Source organism: Equus caballus, chromosome 31 (genome assembly GCF_041296265.1).
Source record: "Equus caballus isolate H_3958 breed thoroughbred chromosome 31, TB-T2T, whole genome shotgun sequence".
NCBI lineage: Eukaryota > Metazoa > Chordata > Mammalia > Perissodactyla > Equidae > Equus > Equus caballus.
In genome coordinates, this window is record NC_091714.1 from 7,930,713 (window position 1) to 7,953,622 (window position 22,910).

Here is a 22,910-nt window from a genome sequence, read left to right on the forward strand (position 1 = left end):
AGGGCAGAAAAGCCAACACGAGATTCTGAGAAACTGAGCACACCACTATGGGTGGAGCTGAGAACAGTGAGTCTCCGGAGTCAGGAGAGAATTCTGAAAGGGGAAGTCCTAAAGAACGCACACAAAGGGAGGGGAAGGAAGTAGGAGCTGGGTATAAAAGACCTCATAAAAAGGAGACCAAAGGAACAAAATGGCTGATGAGGCAAGCGAGAGAAGGCAGCACCACAGGACAGCAGCAGGGGCTAGAGCCAGGAGAGGAAAGACCCTCATCAGGCGGCAGGACGTGGCCCGGCAGAGAGCGCTGAAACGCACCCCCCAGGAGAAGGGACACTCACTTGCTGGAACAAACAGACCACGCTCCCCAACTCTTGGTTTTCCTTTCAACTCTTTCACCATATTTATACCCAGTTTACAAAGAGGTTCTGTGATTGATATTAGTATTCTGTGATTCCCAAAACAGCGTCAGTGCAGACACACACTTCTCAGGTTGCGAATGTCCTCGCCGAGACTCACACACATAGGTCTAGAGGTCTACTCTACTCTTCAGAGGCCTTGGATTCTGCCTCTTTTTATATATAATCAAGAGGGTTTGCTCTAAGGCAGGATTTTTCAACTTCCAAATTGACATTGTGGGTGGATCCTTTTTTGTTTGGGGCAGGCTGTCCTGCACGCAGGGGGGATGTTTGGCAGCGTCCCGGCCTCTACTCCTAGATGCCAGTGGGAGCTTCCAGTTGCTACAATCAGAACTGTTTAGAGACACTGCCAATGTCCCCAGGGGGCAAATCACCCCTCACTGAGAATGTCCCTCTAAGGATGACAAAACCTGGGAGAGGGACACACAACAGATATGAATGACTGTCATTTTCAAGAACCACTGTCATTTTCACATAACTAAAAGTGCAGACAAGCACTGGGGGGCAGAGTGGGAGTGAGAGTGAGAGTGAGAAAGGAAAGCAGGCGGACTCGGGAGCATGAGGACTCCTACCAGAAGAGCTTTCCGGCCTGGGCTTCTCCTCCCCGGATGTAATGCGTTATTTCTTTGGTGAAATTCCACTCTTCTTCCAACAGATTTTTTAAACTATGAGATGCTTGAGGTAATTGCTGTAGCATTTGGATCCAGCTTCTCATGTAATCAAAATATACCTTAAAGACAAAAACGTACAGGGAGATATCGGAGGACAGAATTCAGCAACTCACAACTTTCCCCTCTGTTAACATGAAAGCTACAAAGCAGAAGGGCAGGTGGAGGGGCCCGCCGAGGCACCAGCACCGAGAGAAGGGACATTCTCCACCATGGTCAACTGAGGTCTCAATGAGGATTCTCCTTAAATTGTCTAACTCAACTCCTGGCAATTTAACACATTATTCATAATCCCCTTCAAATTCCTATTAACCAAAATGTTCTCAACATACAGAAGAGTACAATAAAGTAAAAAAAAATCAAAATAATACCACCTAGAAATTTTCATTATTAATATATTGTGAACAATATTTTCAGTTAAGAGGCTGGGATGTTTACTTGTTGACTTTTTTTTTTTGAGGAAGATTAGCCCTGAGCTAACATCTACCACCAATCCTCCTCTTTTTGCTGAGGAAGGCTGGCCCTGAGCTAACATCCATGCCCATCTTCCTCTACATTATATGTGGGATGCCTGCCACAGCATGGCTTGACAAGCAGTGCCATGTCCGCACCCAGGATCCAAACCAGCAAACCCCAGGCTGCTGAAGTGGAACGTGCAAACTTAACCACTGCACCACCAGGTCAGCCCCTACTTGTTGACGTATTTTAACTTTAGATGGTATCTTACATGTTGAGAGGAGGAAATGAGCACACTTTTCCCTACCATCCCTTCCTGACACCCAGATTTTTATGATATAATTTTTTCAAGATTTATGACATATAAATTATGATCTATAACCAAAATAATCAATTATTCTGCAGTGGGGTTTATGCCCACCACAAGTCCCAATACAACAGCTCTTGCATTTCTAAATTCTTTTATCTGCTGCTTAGTATGGTTTTACTATCAAGCAGTTTTTCTCAACACAGGTTCACAGTTGCTACGTTACAAAACATCACTGCCTACGGATTCCTTCACGGAAAGGATAACCTGGCTGGGTATAAAATATCTGAGTCACACATTCTCTCCTTCAGAACTTTTAAGATATTACTCCACCACCTTCTAATGCTGTCTGTTATCTTAGTGTGAAGAAATGTGACGCCAACTTAATCTCACAACTGTCACCACTCTCCCCACACCCTGAAGGTGACTTGTTTTCTCTGCTCAAATGTTTACAGATTCTTTCTCATCTCAGGTTCCAGTTATCTCACCAGGCTACACCTTAGGGTTCACTGGAATGAACATTTTCTGACATCCAGTAATAACCTTCAGTGGGCAAATTTCAGGCCTTTTCTTTCTTTCAAGAAAACTGTCTCATGCTGTATCTTTGGATGCTGCTGGGTCCTCCTCCATGCAGGCTGTGAAGTATGAGTCTGCAGTCTGGGTCCAGCATGAATACAGCTGTGCATGTGGAAACTACAATTATGGGTCTGCCACCACCTTATCCAAATGAAACAAGTCTCTTAACTACCAGGCCCAGGCCCTCCCTTTCACTTCTTGGAGCGCTCCTTCATCTCCTTGGTTTCCCTGGACCCTGGCTGTCTCCTGAGGATTGCACTGTCCCCTTACAGCCCTCTCAAGGGGCAACTGGCTTACCATCTCAAGGGCTACAAGGCATCAGGATCCTCGTGCTCCCAGTGCTACTCAAACCACTACTCTTATACAGGATTATTTAAAAACAAAAAAAATACCCTGCCCTTTTAAGATCTGTCGTCAGATATACCATCAACCCCCATCTTCATATAGTCATCTCCTGATTTCTAAATACCCATTGTCACTTGATACACTCCGGCATCTGACTTAGTCTTCTCTCCATCCCGGGCTCGGCCACCAGGCCGTGTGACTTCACATCATGTGGATGACCCCCCTACCATCATTTCAGTTCCCTTCCCTCACTGCCTCCATTCCAACCACCTTTTTTCCACTCTGACAAGGTTTCATCTTGGATCTTGTCATCACCATAACTGCTCCAAGCCCCGAATCACCAATTCAAATACACTGATGTTAAAACCTTCTCTCCTCCTTCCGGTTTATTTGTTCAACTACCACCAGTACAACTGTTCTCTTAATCTTATCTGGAGCTCCAGTCCACTGGTTCCTCTTCTCTCCCCAATTCACTACACCCCGCTTTGTTCACTTTCCTCCTTACTCAGTTTAGTCCGTGAGTTTATCCTTCCGACAGCACTCCTGTCAGTAAGCCACTCCCCTGCCACGTTCTACACCCTGCAGCCACCCCCACTGCCTTTTTATCTCATCTGCCTGTCAAAACCCCAAAGCCAGACAAGCCAAACTACTCCATTCCCCATGCACCTACTCAAGAAGCTGAGGGTCACGAGAGTCACGTGACAGGGAGGAGTTGCTAGTTCTACACAATCATAGTCACCAACCACATGGCGTACAACATTTCTGGAAATATGTATATCTCTACTCATTTTCCTTCTCTCTACAACCACAAGTTTGAAACTTCTCCATTGTGATCAAACCACCAATACCCACTCTCACCCATTCTCAGCAGATGCTCTCACCTCTCTTCACAAAATAAAGAGAAGTCATTAGAAATGAAATCTCTCATCTTCCTGATACCAAAAATGCAAAGCTACATACTGTTCCAGACTGTCCTTCCTTTCTTAACAGCAGAGGAGCTGTGCTTCCCCTCACCCCAACACTTGTGCTTTGAGAACCATCTCCTCACAGGATCCATTTCCCCTCTTCTTTCACACACATATATATACTTTTTTTCATCTCTTCTTCTTAACAAAATCAACCCCAAAGGCTTTCAAATGGTGTTGGGTATCTTCACTTTAAAGTTCTCTTACTGGACCCATTATCTTCACTATTGATCTTCTCCACAAGCCAGACACTCAGCAGTCACTCTCAATCCCTCCTCCACATTCAATCCACCCCTGAGGCCAGCCAATTTCACTTTCTAAGTTTCTTCTGAATCCTTACACTTCTTCCTAAATGTGTTATACCACTCTAACCCAAGGACTAGCAGACGCGCTACTGGAATAGTCCCTAAGTGGTGCACTCACATCTACTCTGGATCCCTCCAGTCTGTTCTTCAAACAGCAGCCACAACAATCCCTCCATAACGCTTGCTAAGGACCCTTCGTCCCAAAATTGCTTCCCACCAAGACTTTGCATCTGCTGCCTTCTCTGTCAGAAGTGTCTCTTTCAATTTCCCTCTTTTAATTAAGAAGTAAAAAGGCTTAAACATATTCTAACAAATATCACCCAGAATGAATAAATGTTAGTATTTTGTCATATTTGCCTTGGAAATTTTTTCAATAGGAAATAATACATCACAAAGTTAACTTCTCATTTGTTTCTTTCTTCACTTCTATCTCTTTCTTCCTTCCTCAGAGGCAACAATTATGAATTTAGTATGTCTCCTTCTAGTTTACATGCTTTTTAAGATAATGTTATATAATTTACAATGCATAGTATTATTTTGTCTAAGTTTTCAATTTCCTACATAAACTGGATCATAATACACATATCAACCTTACCTTCAGGTAAACTCCAGGTGTCCCTTCCTGAGAGAAGGTTTCCTAACCAGCACGTGAACTCACCTCCTACTGGTAAGAGTCCATAAAAGAGTGGTCTCTCTCCTTGCTGTGATGTTATGTTTGCATGATTCTTTAATAAGCATTTTCCTCATCACTCAAACTCTGAGAGTGAGTTTATGCTCATCACTGAATCCTCGGCACCTGGCACGATGCGTGCCTGGCACACAGCAGACACCTAATACTATCTGTTGAGTGGAAAATTGAATCTTTTCTGCCCGTTTGCTCTTTATTCTTCTACAGGAACACTAACTGTGCATGTCTGAGCTCTCCCTGGTGTCTCCTATAACGATCACATTTTGTTCATCATTTTCATTCCCTTGATCTGGTTTCCTTAAATCTACTGTCACATGTTCCTACATCATATAGTAGATGTTTATTGTTTTGGTTATTTCTAAGGCCAGGGCCAGGAAAATGAACTAAGACAGGTCACAGCTTCAATACACATTTGCTGCCTCAAACAAATGCTCACCCATTTATTCCCTTGGAACTGCAGGCAGAAGTTCCTCATTTTTCAAGTTGAAAGGATTATGTGGCACAGAGTAAGGACCCCTAAGTCACAGACTTTCTGCAGCATAACTTGCTAATCACTGCTTCCCCTGACCCTTCTAACCTAGCTCTCCTTTGGCAGTCTTCCTCAGCTAACAGGAGAAGCTGCAGACGACAGGTGTCGGTACCCGTGCTCCTTGAGTCTGGTAGATGCTCCACCTCCAACAGTCCTCTACAGGGACACACCCTGCTCCTCTCCCGCCTCTTCATACCCCTAGATATCACAGATCTCATTTCACTGGGTGGGCCCTCTGTATCTAAAGTGGAATATAGTTACAGCTTAAATCCCCTCATTTAGTCTAAATTTTAAGGTAAATAATTATAATAGTCCTTTTTTCCTCTTTTACCAAATAACTTTTTTCTTTACTCTTTATTCTTTTTGCTGTTTTTCGTGAGTTTCAAGGGAAGACTGTTGCAGTAAACATAATTTGATTGCCTGCCCAAAGGCCATTCTCTCCGTCCTTCCTAACAAAAACACTGATTCTCTTTGGGCTCCCCCAGTTCTCAAAACATGCCCCTGCACTTATCCATCTAGAGCCTTTTGGGGCACAATTTTAAAACCATTGATAACTTCTAGTTCTTCATCTGTGAAATTATGGAGATAAAACTAAGGAAGATCATGCCTCACAAAGCTAACTGGTAGCAAAGTCAAAACAAAATGCTAAGCATTTCTAGTTCTAACTAGCTGTGAATTTTGGTAATTCACTTAACCTAGGCTTCAGATGCCTCACAGGGGCACCGACGACGCCGCAACTAGATGACCTGGAAGGCACGTGTTAACCGCCTCCTTCTCATCCTTCCTGCTTTCGGGATCACACAGTAAAAGGTGCTGCATGTGACTTTGTAAGGCCATCAAAGACAGTTTGAAAAGCAAAGCACATTTTGTCTTTTTAAACTTCTGGTTTAATAATCCATAGAAAAAGAGAAAAATTAATTTGCTTGTTGCCTTTTATCATAACTTTTCAATGATAAAGACATTTCTTAAAAAAGAAATATAGAGTATTTCAGACCGTAGCCACATTTTACACATTGTGGTCTTTTATGTAGTCTTCTGAACAATTAGGAAATAATCTCAAACTCAGAATTACCTCTCATAATATGCCAGATACAGTAAGTCGCGCTCCAGTCCCATTCTTCTTTCTCTCCGTCTACCACAGAGGCTGAAAAGCTGACTATTCGAATGCCCAGCCTCCAGTACAGTTTAGAGGCCGTGCAACAGGTCTGGTGAGTAGGATGTAGGGGAAACCTGTTCAGTGGGGCTTCCAGGAGAGCTGTCGCTTTTCTGGACTTAGCTGGCATGGATACTTTTCCCCTCTGCCCTTCTCTTTCCTGCCAGCCTAGAAAGCTGGGGGTATCTGGAGGCGCTGAACTATCATTCCAGAAACCATACACCGACAAGCACTGTCATTTTATGTTATTCCATCAACCTGCCACATTATGTCACCATCTGTGCGCATACTGTAAAGAATCTAACACGCATTGACTATACAGCGACACTACCAGCCAGGAGGGAAGACAGAGGAGCTTCAAGGCACAGCCCCTGGCTTATGCAGCTTTCAGTCTAACTGGGGAAACCTGAGAACAGAGAGGTGGTATATCATTAAGTATTAAACAGTATGGTTCTAATTATAACTGATGTAAGAGTTCAGAGAAGGTACAGACAAACGCACACTAATGGTTAAAACTGTCAGACAAAGCTTTCTAGAAAAAAATAAAATTTGAAAGTAAGTCTTAAATGGGCAGAGGAGGAGGAGAGGGGATATTTAAAGGAGGAAGGAACAATGTGAACAGAAGTAGAGGTTAGACAGCACAGGTAACCATGCATCTGAGAAGAGAGCCATGCATCTGGGAGAGCTCTTTTTGGGAAGAAATAAAAAATAAGTCTGCTCCTACCAAATCATTATTTATAATTCCTCGGATGTGCCAAATTCCTCAACTAACTCGACTCATCTTTAAGACTCGGCTTCCTCAGAGCTAAAACAGCTCCTGGACGTCCCTGGGCTAGTGCAGGTGTCCCAGCTCTAAGCCTTCGCTGCATCTCAGCACAGTTCTGCCCTGGCATTTACCTCTCGGGGTGGAACATGGACTATGCCCAGTTCTCACCAGACTGAGTTTCTTGGTGCTCAGTACTGTATTCCCAGAGCCGTGCAAGGTCCCTAGCGCATCCCAAGTATTGGAAAAATGGCGGATGACAGATGGCTCAATAAAATAGGACCAGACCATGATTCTATTTCTGGACTGTTCTGCTGTAAGATCCTACAATTAAACAAGGAACTAGGGTAAGCTCTGTCAAGAATTCTAACTTATAAACCAGTGAGGATTTTTTAAAATGTGGATTTAGGAGAAACAATTTAACCTAATACTAGGTGAAAACAATCAGACTAAAGATCACACCCCTCCCAACACACACACACACACACACACACACACTCTCTTCTCTCGACTGCCCTACCATCAACATTTTGTGCAGGTCCTCCTCGAAGGCGTCAATGTTGCAGTCCGTCTTCTCCAGGTCGTGGAGAACCTCGTGCAGCATGAACTGGTAATACTGCTTCATTAAAAGGCCGCCCTTCAGCACCTCTTTACACTCCCTCACCAGCTGCAAGAGAAAGAGGCACCCGTTCTATCATCCCACACGGCCCGGCCAGAGCCTTCATCAGATTTCACACATTTCCCAACTAAATCCTCAAAACACTCAGAAAAAGGGAACCTTGCCTCTGAAAAACCTAAAGTATTTTCCAGAATCTTTATCAGTTCATTTTACATAAAATCTTAGTAGTCCCAATTGAGTAAGAACAAATTATTGAAAATTAGAGTATTTAATATTACAACATGAATACACAGAGAAAATATCTAAGTGAAATCTGATTTGCTAAATTACATTTTCCTACAAATAAATTTATATAGAAAATAAATTGCACAGAAAAAGATGCATTTTTCTATTTTACACTGTAAGATACTAGATGCAGGGAAAAACCTCTTGAAGCTGATCATTTTTAACCAAAGATACAATATTCAAATATCCTTACATGCCACAGAGCATGGTGGCCTTTATAATAACTTGTCATAGTTTATCTACCGTGATTTGTGGCTTTTACCATCAAAAAATTCTAATAATCACCAAAACAAACCAACCTAGATTAATCTGATGAAATTAGACGGAAGTCAAGGAAAACAAAACAACACAACAGCAAGAGGAGTAAGACCAGAGTCTGCAGGCCCAGAAGGGAGGGGAGAAAGGAGGGAAGGAGGCAGAATGAGACGGCCTGTAAAGCCCTTCCCGTTAAGAGAACGCTGGGACACATTCTAATCAGCAAGGACTGTAGGTGCGACAGGACACTTACACCAGTTGTTAAGACACAAAAGGAACCACAATGCTGCCATTGTGAAAGTAAACTGATACCAACTTTCTAGAATCTAAAAACTTATGACTCATTAATTTACTTTTATGTTTTATACTCAAGAAGTAATCAGACATACAGACTACAACTTACATACAAATATATTTATCACAATATTACTCAAAACAACAATGGTGATTAAGTAAATTGTGCTGCACCTACATAGCAGAGCACTATCACAGCTGGGTTTTTTTCTTTTTCTTTTTTTTTTTTTGAGGAAGATTAGCCCTGAGCTAACATCTGCAGTCAATCCTCCTCTTTTTGCTGAGGAAGGCTGGCCCTGAGCTAACATCCATGCCCATCTTCCTCTACTTTATATATGGGACACCTGCCACAGCACGGTTTGACAAGTGGTGGGTAGGTCTGCACCTGGGATCTGAACCAGCGAACCCTGGACCACCAGGGCAGAACATGTGAACTTAACTGCTGCACCACCGGGTTGGCCCCATATCACAGATGTTTAAAGTCTCGTTTTTGAAAAATATTTAAGGGTAAAAAATCATATATTTTTCCTTTTTCTTGTTTTTTTTTTTACACTTGTAGGCATAGAAAACACATATGAAGAAGAAAAACAAACAGCTAGAAATACACCAAAATGTTATAGTGATTATCTCTGAGTGGCAGAATAATGGGACAAACTTTCATTTTGGTCTGTATCATTTTCCGTACTTTTCAAATTTTCTAAAGTGAAGTTCTCCTTTAAAATGTTTTTTAAAAACCCATGGTAAGAGAGCAATGGCTAGAATTAAATCTATTTTAAAAAGTTCTGTTCAGATTACATAGACACAAATTTTTATGTGAAAGGTGTCACTGAGGTGCTTACAACTGGGTCTCTGAATGCATTTAAGCCAAAATTTCTATTTTATTTTTACTTCAGTAATGCTACACTAGTCTAACTATTGTTTCTTTATTTTTCAAAATGTTTTAACATAAATTACTGTTTAATCCACACAATAGCCCCATCAGCAAAACGTAAACTCCGCCTTGTTTCACCAGGTTACATTCCTGAAGTATTCATCTGGTGGGGAAGGGACCAAAACTTCCTAAGTAATCGCTGTGCTATGGAGGACAAGCGACAGCACGGCCAAAGTGGACGACAGCAGGACAGTGACCAGAACCGCGACGGTGAGAAGGAAGCAGAGCCCTGCTTGGGGCTGGATGGAGTGAAGGGGCAACAAGAGGTGCAGGGATCCAATTCCAACCCAGTGGACACCTATCTACACCAACTGAACAAACAGCTCCCAGTCCTGCTGTGTACCTAGCGCACGGCCTGTCCTTCCTCAACCCGCACTTGTCCCTAGGCTCCATCCTGTCACTCAGCACCAAGGAACTCCTAACCCTGCAATCTCTTGGGGATGGACATGCAGTCGACAGAAGACATATCAACATTTTTTTCAAAATCTGAAACGTTTATTTTATATAGCGAATGTCAATAAGCTGCTCTCGTGAAGCATAAATATAAACACTCTCCGGCACTCACTCTGCTAGACACAACTGCTCCCACCCCTTCCTCTGTTACCCCTGGAGCATCCAACTCCTTAGAAAATTCCACCCCAAATTAATAATAACTAAGAAAGCAGAGGCTGTCATTACTGTTTAAACCATACCATTGCCTAAGCAAGCAAAAAGTCCAGACACCTCCCCTCTGCATGCTCAAAGACATTCATCTGTTTACACATAGCTTAAAAAGAACAAAAAAATAAATTTTAAGAACTTAAACTCTTATGAATGAATTTTAAGTTTCCAGTCTTCAAAGACTCACATAGACTTTTACATCCTTTTAGAACAAGGAAGTGGGTGGTGGAAAGGGTGAATCACAATCTTATCCTTGAGGACTGCATGTAAAACACATTTTAAATTACCCTAAAAAGAGCAGCTTAAAAACACTAATATAGACTCATTTTTTACCATTTTGCAACAAAGAGGAAAAAAAATCCTTGAAATCAAAATTATGAGCCTGTAGAATAATAATTGCTAAGTATTTTTAAACAGTCTTTGAAACAAACCTGCTTAATACTTAAGAGAGATGGCTCTCCAGCAGGTCTCTGCTCCAATCTTAACTTCAGACACTCGTGTATCACGTTCAGAAGGACGCGGCAGAGGACTAAGAAGGCAGGTTCGAATGACGGTAAGTCCATGGACCTCAACTCGTCCCAAGACACAGTGCTGCACTTCTGCTCCGACGAAGGCGGCGTCCTGGACAACTGCACGTAATCTGAACCCCACATGGGATCCGGAAATTCGGAAAACTATGACAAAAATTCAACAAGGGTTAAAAGAGCACGCAGGAGAACGTCCTAAGGTTGTAGTCATAAACTATTATTCTCTATAATTTGCTGACATATATACTAAAATCACAATTTTACAGGAAAAATAATCATTAGAATAATTCAACATTTTCAACATAAACCCAAAAAGTTACAAAAGTATTAGAAAACCATAACAAGACCTAAAATCAAATTGTAATATTTTTATCAAAAACATATAGTAGAAGAAGAAGTTAATACATTTTCATCATACACTTTTATCATATTTAAAATGATCAGAACACTTATTTTTAAGGTTATATACAGTATTAACCACATCTCTAGACTGAGAAAACTAGAGAATTACTACAAATTGAGGAAAGATTACAAAACCAGGTAGCTATTTATGTAAACACAGAAACCAACGGGGTCAACCAGTTCTTTTGTCCACTTGTCCTCCTGAGTTATAAGGAATGATGCTGAAAGAAAAAAGTTCACAAAATTCACCGAGCCAGTACCACTCAGATACCTTTATTTGACATTTGCTGGAATCCTAGTGTTGCTCACCCATTCTTGTAGTTATCCCCATCAAATTCCTATACTTTTCCCCATAAAATAGGAAATTGGAACTTTCCTGCTGTTCTTAAGCCTCTGGAACATCACTCTGACCAATCATGTTCAAAGCCTTGCCTTCTAGAGTGAAAAATCTGAAGCCATCACAATTTGAAAATCTCAACTTTTCTTCAACTTAAAACATCACTAAGTATAGCTACTCTGCCTCCAGATGTCATTCATATCTGTGCTCCCCGTCATTTCACAAACTCTTAATTGGTCTCCTTCGTACACATTCTTTTATGTTCAACACATACTTCTGCATTTACATTAATACATACTTTAGTCTCCCGTAACAGGCAAGAATTTCTAAAATAACCGAGTAATTTTAAAAATGATTACTTGACATAAATGTGGTCAGGTTAACACATGTCTGTTTAAAAGCTTTAGGCAATATAAATGCATTTTTTCTTCTGGTGTAGAGAATGACATCAGTTAAAATGATTATTTAGAGCTCTACAAAATGCAGCAAACTTTCCATGATAAAATTCTAAAGAATTCCTTTGGCATGCTCTCCAGCTCCAGCCTGCTGAGCCATCTCCTCCAGGCTCACTGGGAAAGGGAGCAATCCTACTTCCCAACAATAGCAAGACAACACTGTCGGGGAGACCCAACAGCCAGACCTGCACAGCTGCAGAGGACACATATTGCTGCTGGTGGTGCCTGGAGGGTCAACCCCACCCAGACAACGAGGAACAGACATTAGAACACTACTGAGCACTGATGCGGAAAAAGCAGTTTTAACCAAGGAGACCAAAGTGAAGGATCAGAACAGCTATAGCGACCGAAGGTCGGAAACAGGAGAGAACGATAAAACACTCTCACGCAAGACCTCATTAAAGTGCTCTGAAAAAATAAACTAAGATTTCTGAAATAAGCTCAAGGAAGACAGTGAAAATAGAATGAACACTGTCAAAAACTGAATTAATAATTAGAAATTAACTGCAGCAATTATCACTATAACCCAGGGCAAAAGAAAAAGGAATGGAAATCTTGCGTGAAAAATAAGAGACATGGGAGTCAGATCTTGGAGCTCTAACCTAAGAGTAATAGGAGTGCCGGAAAGAACAAAACGAAGAGATGGAGGAGAGCTTCCTGCACAGTCAAGACATCACCAAGACGTAAGAAGGAAAACGCCTCTGAAAAGGGAGGAACGCAAAGTACAATTCATTTACCTTCTCTAAGAAACCAATTGAGGAAGTAGAGTCTAGTCAAAGGAAAACTGGATCAGAATAAAGAGCTTGAGACACAGAAGGAAAAACGCCCAAGGAAGTGAGAAGCTGTGAATCCAGCAGATCCAACTCCATGACGATAACCTGGTTAAGGACTATAATTCAAGTTCTAGAAAGGAGTGTTAGAAATTTTGAAAAATTAAAAAGCATACTGTAAGAAAAAATCTGAATCTTATAATTGCCAACAATTTCAATAAAACACAGGCAGAGAGGAAAGGAACAAGAATGGCATATTTATTATTATTTCTAGTGAGAAATATAGGATTAAATATGGCGTAAAATCTCTCACCAATCCAGCAAAACTGGGAAGACTCAACAATGTAGAAACATTAATAAAAATGCAACATAATTACAACCAGAATCCCAATGGCATTTTGTACGGATTAACAAATTCATTAAATAACGTTCATGTGGAAGAAAGTAATGTGCAAAAATAAAAAGAGCTCAGAAATTTCTGAAAAGAAGGAATGAATGGGAAGAATTGCCCTAAACGATGACAAAACTGACTAATAATCTACTTTAATTAAAACAGAAAAGTACAGGCACAGCAATAAACAGAGAAACATACCTAATTATGTATAATTTAGTATATTAAAAAGGTAGGCAGCCGTTCAAGAAGTTAGAAAACAATAGATAATCCAATGAGTGTTACAAGGAATTAAAGGAAAAATAATTACACCCTTATCTCACCCTATACACCATACTTCACACTATCACAAATAATCACTTTTCAAATTACGTGGCTACTTTAGAAATTCTTGCCTGTTATGAGAAACTAAACTATGTATTAACGTAAATACAAAATTGTGTGTTGAACATACATTATTTGGAAAAACAGATTCCAAATGTTTTCAAACCTAAACACAGAGCTATACATTAGGTTAAACCATATAAAATTGCCATTTTAGTCAGTCCAAAATGATCAAATATTGGCAATTTAGTACAGGCCAATAAAAAAAAATTCAGGGAAGAGAGTGGTGGCAGTAGGATTTCAATTCCCCTTAGTTCTCCCATAAAAACTGACAGAAAAACTGGGACAACAAAATCAAAACTCCATGAGACACATTTACAAGAAAACCAGGTGACAAGGTATCTTCATAAACCTCGAAGTAGAAGAGGGAGAGAAACATGGACAGTTCCCAGACCCCTGCGGCGTCCTGGAACCTCAGTACCCCACACCCACCTGTACCCCAGGCCCACCCCTTGGTACCAGCACAGGAGCAGGGAAACAGAGGGGATTAACAGGCGGTTGGATTGCCAAAAGGGACAAATTCCAAAATCACCAATGAGCACGCGATAGAATGCCTCTCTCTGAGGGTGTCAGTGACACAGGGAGTGATTTTGGCACAAATTCCTGAGCGAAGTCAAGAGGTCGCAGTGAGGTCTCAAGGCGTTGGAGTGGTTTAGGCTCGCAAAACTCTAAAACTATCAGCTGAAATAGATTCAAACTGTAAAATATTTTTTAAAGAAAGCCATGACAATTATAATACAATAGAAATGTGACATTAATTTGAGATTTGATGATCCCAAGGAGTTACTGCTATTTTTTTAGGTGTGATGATGATATTGTGGTACATGTTAAAAATAAGTCCTCATCTTTCACAGAGACATGCTGAAATATTTAAGCATAAAATATGATGGCATTTGAGGTATTCTTCGAAATGATAAGAGGACAGTGTCAAGTGGCTGGAGGTACTGGCCATGAGCTGACATCTACTGTGCTGGGATACAGATTCCAGGGGGTTCACAGTATTATTCTGTCTAGTAATGCATGCTTTAACATTTTCCATAACAAAACTTTTTAAAGTACGTAAAAAGAAGAAAAGAAATAAGAGAATTTTTTTTTATAATCTTGGAATACACATATAATAAGATGATAAAAGAGTAATGACTACATAAAAATTTTAAACTTCTATCTAGTGCAAAGTATCATAAACAAATTAAAACACAGTTTGGAAGAAAACATTTATAGCCATACCAGAAAAATGAGTAATATCCATAAAATATAAATAGCTCCAATAGATCAATAATAAAAATAAATAAATAACCCAACAGAAAATGGACAAAATGAATAAAAGAAAACTCAAAGAAGAAACACAAATGGGCAGCTAACATGACAACAGGCTCAATGTCACTAAAAAGGAGGGGAATTAAGAGATTAAAATAAAATTATAGTTTCTACTGATCATGGCTGGAAAAAGGGGATTTCTCCTACACTGCTGGGGAAGGTATACATTAGCACAGCCTTTTTGGAGAGCAACTTGGCAGTATCTACCAAAGATTTAATTGTGCATACCCTATGACCTAGCGATTTCATTTGAATTAACCATTCTTACAGGAACAATAGAATAAGTTCATAAAGGGGTACGTACAAGAATATCTGTGGCTACATTGTTTATAAGAGTAAAAAAATTAAGTGTCCATTAAGAGTGAAATGGTTATAATCATCAGGGAAATGCAAATCAAAACCTCAATGAGATATCACCTCACACTTGTCAGAATGGCTATTATCAAAAGGACAAGAAATTAACAAGCGTTGGAGAGGATGTGGAGGAAAAAGAACACTTGAGCACTATTGGTGGGAATGTAAATTGGTGCAACCATTACAGAAAACAGTATGGAGGCTCTTCAAAAAATTAAAAGTAGAGGGGCCAGCCCCGTGGCCAAGTGGTTAAAGTCTCGCACCTTCTGCTTCAGTGGTCCGGGTTAGCAGGTTTGGATCCCGGCATGGACCTACTCCACACATCAGCCATGCAGTGGAGGCATCCCACACACAAAACAGAGGACAACTGGCACAGATGTTAGCTCAGGGCTAATCTTCCTCAAGCAAAAAAGAGGAAGATTGGCAACAGATGTTAGCTTAGGGCGAATCTTCCTCAAAAAAAAAGAAAAAATTAAGAGTAGAACTCTCACGTGATCCAGCAATTCCACTTCCGGGTATTTATCTGAAGAAAATGCAAACACTAACTCGGAAAGATATCTCCACCCCATGTTCACTGCAGCATTATTTACAACAGCCAGACATGGAAACGACCTAAATGTACCTCGGTGGACGAATGGATCAAGAAAATCTGGTGGGTATATACATATATACATAGAGACACACAAACACACACACAGAGGAATATTATTCAGACATAAAAAAGAAGGAAATCCTGCCATTTGTGACAACATGGGTGGACTTGAGGGCATTATGCTAAGTGAAATAAATCAGACAAAGACAGACAAATATTGGAATCTAAAAGAAAAAAAAGCTGATCTCACGGATAACAGAAAACAGACTGATGGCTGCCAGCGGCAGAGGGTGGGGGCAAAGAGTGAAATGGTTGAATAAGTACGGCACATTCATATCATGGAATACCAGGCAGCTGTTAAGTGGAACTGAAGTAGAGCTACACATACTGATGCAGACAGACGCAAAGTAGAGAACTGCGGGACGGGGGGACGACCCACCAGTCACGGACTGAAAACAGCACTATCATGTTTGTTTGACATAAAAAAATTATGTGCATTACATAACAAAGGTATGTATTTATATAAGCACAAAAAAGTCTAGATGACACAAACTAAATGATTACTAGTCTGAGCAGGGGTAGAGAATAAATAGCAACTTTCTTCATATGTTTCAATAAATGCATAAAACAAAAGAAAGTATATCGCTTTATAAAATGAAGGATTAGATCAAAATAGCCTTCATGTTACCCTTCAAGAGTTGGTTTGTATGATTCTGTACAAAGGGTCATATCGTTGAAATGCCTACAGGGCCAGTTGGGACATGTAACTGAGTGAGCTAGGGTAGGGGGACAGTAAGAGGAGAAGAAATGATGGCATTGTGGTAAACTGGAGTTCACCAGGTGCTACCACCTGAGGATGTGGGCCCAGTGACAGAACTCCCAGTCTTTCAAGGAAAATGAAAAATCCAGATTTTCATGTAAAATTTTCTAATTTTTAAATGATAGCCCTAAGTCAAAAAATATTTAAGGCACTCTGTGGGGCAAAATATAACTTCAGGAGGCAATGTACTGTGAAGGTTAAGAGCACGGCTTTATAGCCATCTTGGCCCTATCACTTACAGGATATGTGACCTTGACCAAGTTACCTGACCAATCGCCATCCATATATGGAGTATTCAATTAATGCTACCAGTTTTGGCGGTGGTGGTGGTGATGGTATCACGAGATCCAGTTCTCCGCTGCAAGCTGATAAGTTCTGTTCTTTCATCTTTCTCATCTTATATCAAGTTTGATTTAGTTAGCTCACTGCAGTCAAAAGTAATGTAGCACAACTTCCTATTTTCTCTCATATAAGTATGCTTCTTTTAAGAAAACGGAAAACCTATAGGTAAATGAGCAAGTATGTGCTTCCTAGCTTGCCACTTACTCAATTAAAAAGTTCACGAGCAGCCAGCCGGGTGGCGCAGCGGTTAAGTGCACACGTTCCGCTTCCTCGGCCCAGGGTTCGCCAGTTCGGATCCCGGGTGCGGACATGGCATCGCTTGGCAAGCCATGCTGTGGTAGGCGTCCCACATATAAACTAGAGAAAGATGGACACGGATCTTAGCTCAGGGCCAGTCTTCCTCAGCAAAAAGAGGAGGATTGGCAGCAGATGTTAGCTCAGGGCTGATCTTCCTCAAAAAGAAAAAAGTTCACGAAACTTTACTAATGAAATCAGATAAGCGACGACTGGAGCAAATAAAAAATTAACGATACGAACTATATTAATGAAACTGATCTTGAAGGCAGGAGGGAGAGGTCCTGCAGCCTACTTAGTGTTTCCGGTGGGCTGACTCCGAACTGCACGCTGGCTACATATGAAGTACGTTGGAGGTTTACAGTCTGGTATCACAGAATCCTGGGTTTGAATCCCTCCAACAATCTATAGCTCTATGACTTTAGACAAGTTACCCACTCTCCGCATCTGTAAAATGCAGAAATAACGGCACCACTTTATTTGGTTGTCGTGGCTGGCACAAGGTTAAGACTCAAAAAACGGTGGTTGTTACCACATATACTCGTTTCTACATTCTCTGTCCACTCTGAATATAAAAGGCAACCTCTTCAGGGTTTTTTGTGCTTATAGGAAAAAATTAGCATAATTAATAAACAAAAAGCAAAACTAAACAAAAATTAGCATAATTATTGTTAGATTCAAAGACAGACAATATTTCATTGGGCACTAAACTTATAATAATTACATGCTCATTTATAATTCAAAAGAAAGCAATTAATAAAGCAACGAAAAATTCTCACAGAGTTTGAGGTAAGATGCATAATAATATGCAGTCAGAGAGCTAATCTTTTTGTATATTACATTAAAATACAAATTCACATTTATCTTTCTCTTCTTTTGAAAATATATAAATTTCATAAGGTATAGCAAAATGGAGCATGAAGTAACCATACCACAATCTATGGCTCAAATATCTTATGAGTATTTAACATTTTAAACGCACAAAACCCAGAGAACTGTACAACACAAAGAGTGCACTTTACAGTTTGCAAATTTTAGAAAATCAATGAGGACACTGGGGAATCCCAGGCTGGAATGCGGCCTGAGATGAATGAGTCTAACTACATTACAAATGTATGATACAGCCTCACTGTAGAGGGTGAAGGAAGGAGGGGCTGACCCAAGAAACTCTGGCAACTGCGCTTTGGCTACCTACCCTAACGCTGAAGACAGAAAGAACTGTCCTTAGACACTACTCTAGTTGGCAGAGGCATTACTCACAGAGGTGCTGGTTAGCAATTCTGAAACTACTTTACATGTTTACTAAGGTTGAACAAATACGTAAATAAATTGTAACTGGAGCCAGGTCTCTCACTGCAAGAGAAATAAGTTACAAATCAACAAGGGAGGAAGGTTAGAATGAAACTCGGGGTACTGGGTTAGAGCCAGAGACATCAGTACGAACTCATGATTATTTCCGATAGACAGATGGAGAAGTAATTATAGACTGGTGCGCTTACATGGGTTAGAAGACGTACCTATACTGTCCAATGGCATCACCGAGAGTGCCTGGAATGAACGCACCCCGATAGCAACACACACATTCAGTGCCCAGATCTTCATTCCTAAATCCCATTCTCCAATAAAAGGAACCACACTCCCTGGAGAAATGGCTGATTTTAGGACTGCAACAGGAAAATATAAGATGATGCCAAAAAGTAAGAAACTGCTCAAAATGCAAACAAGAAGCAAAAGAACACAAAAAAATATGGAGACACATCAAAAGGACACAGAAGCCAACTGAAAGAGCTCCAATGGCTAAAGCAGCAACAATTTGAGCAACAAAATAAATAACAATAGTATTGACTAGAATGCAAAGTAAACAATAAATATTTATGAGTCCATACTGAGATAAATAAGTGCTTGAATAAATAAATGGGAGAGAAGAAGCAAATCTTCGACAAAGAATTCCAAATAATACATAAAGACACTCCCTACTTCTGGAGGTGGAGATTAATTCCCCTCCCGATGAGTGTGGGTTGCGCTTAATGACTCACTTCCAAACATCAGAGAAAGGAAAGACAAAACTGGTCACTTGTGGAGAAACCTGACCGACACCACCATAACCAGGTGCTCTGGTTAACACTGCCAGGGATGACAACACCAGGAGGGCGCTTCGGCTCTGTGGTATTCATGCCCAAGGCCATAACCCCAGTCTAATCACGTGAAAACATCAGACAAATCCACATTCAGGGACATCCTACAAGCCATCCAGATCGTAGAAAAACAAGGAAAGGCTGAGAAACTAAGACGATCTGAGACTAGGAAGACACGTCAACTAAATGTAACGTGGTGTTCTTGATTGGATCCTGGAACAGAAAAGGGACATCAGTAGAAAAACAGAAATCCAAATTATGTCTATAGTTTAGTTAACAGTATTTCATACCAACATTAACATATTAATTTTGACAATGTAGCAGGGTTAAGTAAGATGTCAATATTAGAGGAAGCTGGATGAACAGTGTAAGAAAACTCCGTGCCATCTCCACAAGTTTTCCATAAATCTAAAATTATTACAAAGATTACAAGTTTAAAAAAAAAGAATGCAATTACACAGGGGTAGTTTTGACATTAAGAACAAATCTTTTACGTATGTTTACGTGGTCTCTTGTTGTAATTTTTAGCTAAAATTGAACCGTAAATAAGATAATAAAACCCACATAAGCTGCAGCAGTGTTGGAAAGGAGACCTAGAAGCTCCTGGACGGCCGAGCTGATTCCTATCCATTTTTGAGGAAGGCGGGAAGGGTCACTCTACGAGCAGTATCTAGGGGAGAAGCAGCAAGATGTGGAGGCTAGAAGACCTCGATCCTACAGGGACGCCAGCCCATAGTACTTTGAAACGGCGATCAGATACATTCATTCCTAAGACTTGAGATCAACCACGCTTAGAACACAGGAACTACGACACAGCAAAGTGGGGGAAATAAGTAAGAACAACGAGATCCTGGGATGCTCTAAATATCACGGGAATAAGAAACCAGGAAATAAATGAGTAAGCATGGAAAAGACCTAGGGTAATCTCTGGATCCAAAAGGAGGAGAAAAAATGCTTTCTCATTTTTTCCTCTTACATTATGATGTCCCTGCTGCCAGGAATAAAACTGTGGCTGGTATTGTTATACATAAATAAGTTTTACTTAAGGCCTGAGACTCTCATTTACAGCAGTTTCTCTAGATAAGTATTGGCAAGATCAGAACAACTGCCATACAAGTGAACTTTGGAAACTAACCCATCTGTTAATCAGAGACTGCGGAAGTAATTAGAAATGCATCCTGAGAAAATGAATTTCTGGAAGCTAAGGAGTGATAACATCATCTAATTTTGAACAAATCACTAAGGCTATTTATGATATTCATATTATTAAAAAACTGCAATTAGATTTTTTTAGTATCACTAGTTGCAATTTTTTAAAAGATTTGGAAATATAATAATACAATTTTAAAGGAAAATTGTTTTATAAAGCATGCTCATACAAGCCAAAGGGAATTAAATGGAAGATCATGTGCCGTTTATAAACACTAGTTACAAATGACTTCATCATAAGGAATAAAAATATAGACATAGTCAAGAAGAAACAAATATCATGAGTATATTTCCTCTTTTCTACAATCTTTCAACTGTATTCGTTACTATTATCACATAAGCCATAAAAACAGTGCAAAATAGAAGATACGTATTGAGTACAATCTGTGGTACCAGTTGGTCAAGATATTCCTAACAATTATGAATGAAAGGAAAATCGTCCTCAAACCTAAAAGGTTACACTGCTTAAAATGTATGCCCTTGGAATGTATGATTATTTGGCAGAGATTAAAAGGTAAAATACACTTAAAATATATATTTATAGAATGTCCAGCCCATACTGACTTACAGTGAGCTTCAAGAGAGGAAGAAAATGTAACAAAACTTCTTTAAAAAAAAAAAAAGCTTACATTTGACTTCTAGAGCATTTTACCATTTATACAAATATCTTCTTAAGCCTCACAACAACCCTGTGAGGTAGGTAGGAAAGTAGTACTATACCCATTTTACAGATGCGAAGACTAGAGTCAGAAAGACTGTCATTTACAAAGTTATGTGGTGAGAAAGAGCTACGGCAAGGAATGGAACCCAGTTATTCGACTTCAAAACTGTGGCTCTTTCCCCAACATACTTAGAAAAAAAGTCTAAAACCAAACAAACCCAGAAGGGGAGTAACATATATTCATACACCTCTCCTTACAGAAATCACGTTCCAGAAATGGGAATAAAAATAAAGTCTTACTTTCCCACGGAGTTAATTATTATTCTGGAGCCTAATCTTTTATTAGTTTGGATTAATCTCCAATACAGAAGAATTTCTACTTTGGGTCTTGGTTACTCTTTTATTATCTGATAAACACAACATTTTATAGACCAAAATTTAAAACAACAGGGGCTTCTGTACTTTTTTTGAAAAGCAATCTACAGATGATTCTAATAGTGTTTCATTCACACACTTTATAAACTTTGAATTTGTATGTTTCTTTTTTCTATAACAAGGATACCTTTTTTGGTGAAATCCTAATTGGTCTAACCACAGGAATACAACTTTAATGGGAATTCGAAACTAAAACTACGGATTCCCTACTATCGTCTTTTTTCAACCTGAGTTCTAACATAAAATGCAGTGCATTCCTTCTCAATCTTTTTCTTGTTCCAACACATCTAAGTGACACAAAGCACTCCAGTTAGAAGCAATGGTTCATTGCCACGGAAGCTCTGGAGGGGAGAGGAAGGCAGCTTGGGGGAGGGCGTGTAAAGCAGTCTGAAGAAGTCCTGACTGGCTCCCTGACTCTCACCACGAGCCCCTCTCCTACGAAAACCAGTGAGTCAGAGATGACGTAATACTGCCAGAGCTTTCTCATTCACGTTACTTCAAAAATAGGGCTTCATAGTAAAAGTAATCATCAACCCTGTCGTGCTCACATGCGTCCTTGTTGGAATTGAACCACTCCAGGCAAAAACCTAAACCAAGGTAAATTATTCGCCATCTGAAGCATATGACAAAGCCTTACTACAATCTACTTTTGCTCTACTGATTTTGAAACTTGCACTTTAATAAAATCTTATTACAAAGTAGTTATTGATGGATTAAAAGGAAGAAAACTTATTTGCTATAATAAAACAAACATAAAAAATCATTCACAAAGTTAAAATACTGTTTAAAGAAAATGACATATATAAATTCCTTTTTAAGAGTTCTCATCAAGGGGCCAGCCCCATGGCATAATGTTTAAGTTAGGCGTGCTCCACTTTAGCAGCCCAGGTTTGCGGGTTCAGATCCCCAGCACAGACCTACACCACTGGTCAGTCATGCCGTGGCAGCAACCCACATATAAAGTAGAGGAAGACTGGCACAGACATTGGCTCAGGGCTAATCTTCCTCAGCAGAGAAAGAGGAAAATTGGCAACAGATGTTAGCTCAGGGCTAACTTTCCTCAGCAAAAAAAAAAAAAACAGAGTTCTAATCAAAATAATACTCAAAGTAAACTGACCTCTTACAGCTACAAAGTATTGATTCATTTTGTAAACATCTGGCTATGTTATGTGGATGTTTGATGAAAAATAAAATATTTGCAAACTGAGGGTCTCGTCAGATGTTTCCCATCTTAAAGAATGCCTTCTGTTTTATCATCCCTGACTCCAAAGCA

At 40.0% G+C, this 22,910-nt stretch overlaps 1 protein-coding gene across 16 annotated transcripts in view; it reads right to left on the reverse strand.

The window, feature by feature from the left end:
• MAP3K4 (mitogen-activated protein kinase kinase kinase 4) overlaps positions 1-22,910 on the reverse strand; it is a 138,887-nt gene that overhangs the window by 33,599 nt on the left and 82,378 nt on the right. For all 16 annotated transcript variants that reach the window (XR_011434483.1, XR_011434482.1, XR_011434480.1 and 13 more), the window contains exons 4-6: positions 10,644-10,886; positions 7,689-7,835; positions 986-1,143 (exon numbers count right to left, since the gene is read on the reverse strand). Coding sequence is in view for 11 of the 16 variants with exons in the window: in XM_070256506.1 (XP_070112607.1) it covers positions 986-1,143; positions 7,689-7,835; positions 10,644-10,886 (548 nt within the window). In the remaining 5 variants the exon portion in view is untranslated. The remainder of the gene's footprint in view (positions 1-985; positions 1,144-7,688; positions 7,836-10,643; positions 10,887-22,910) is intronic.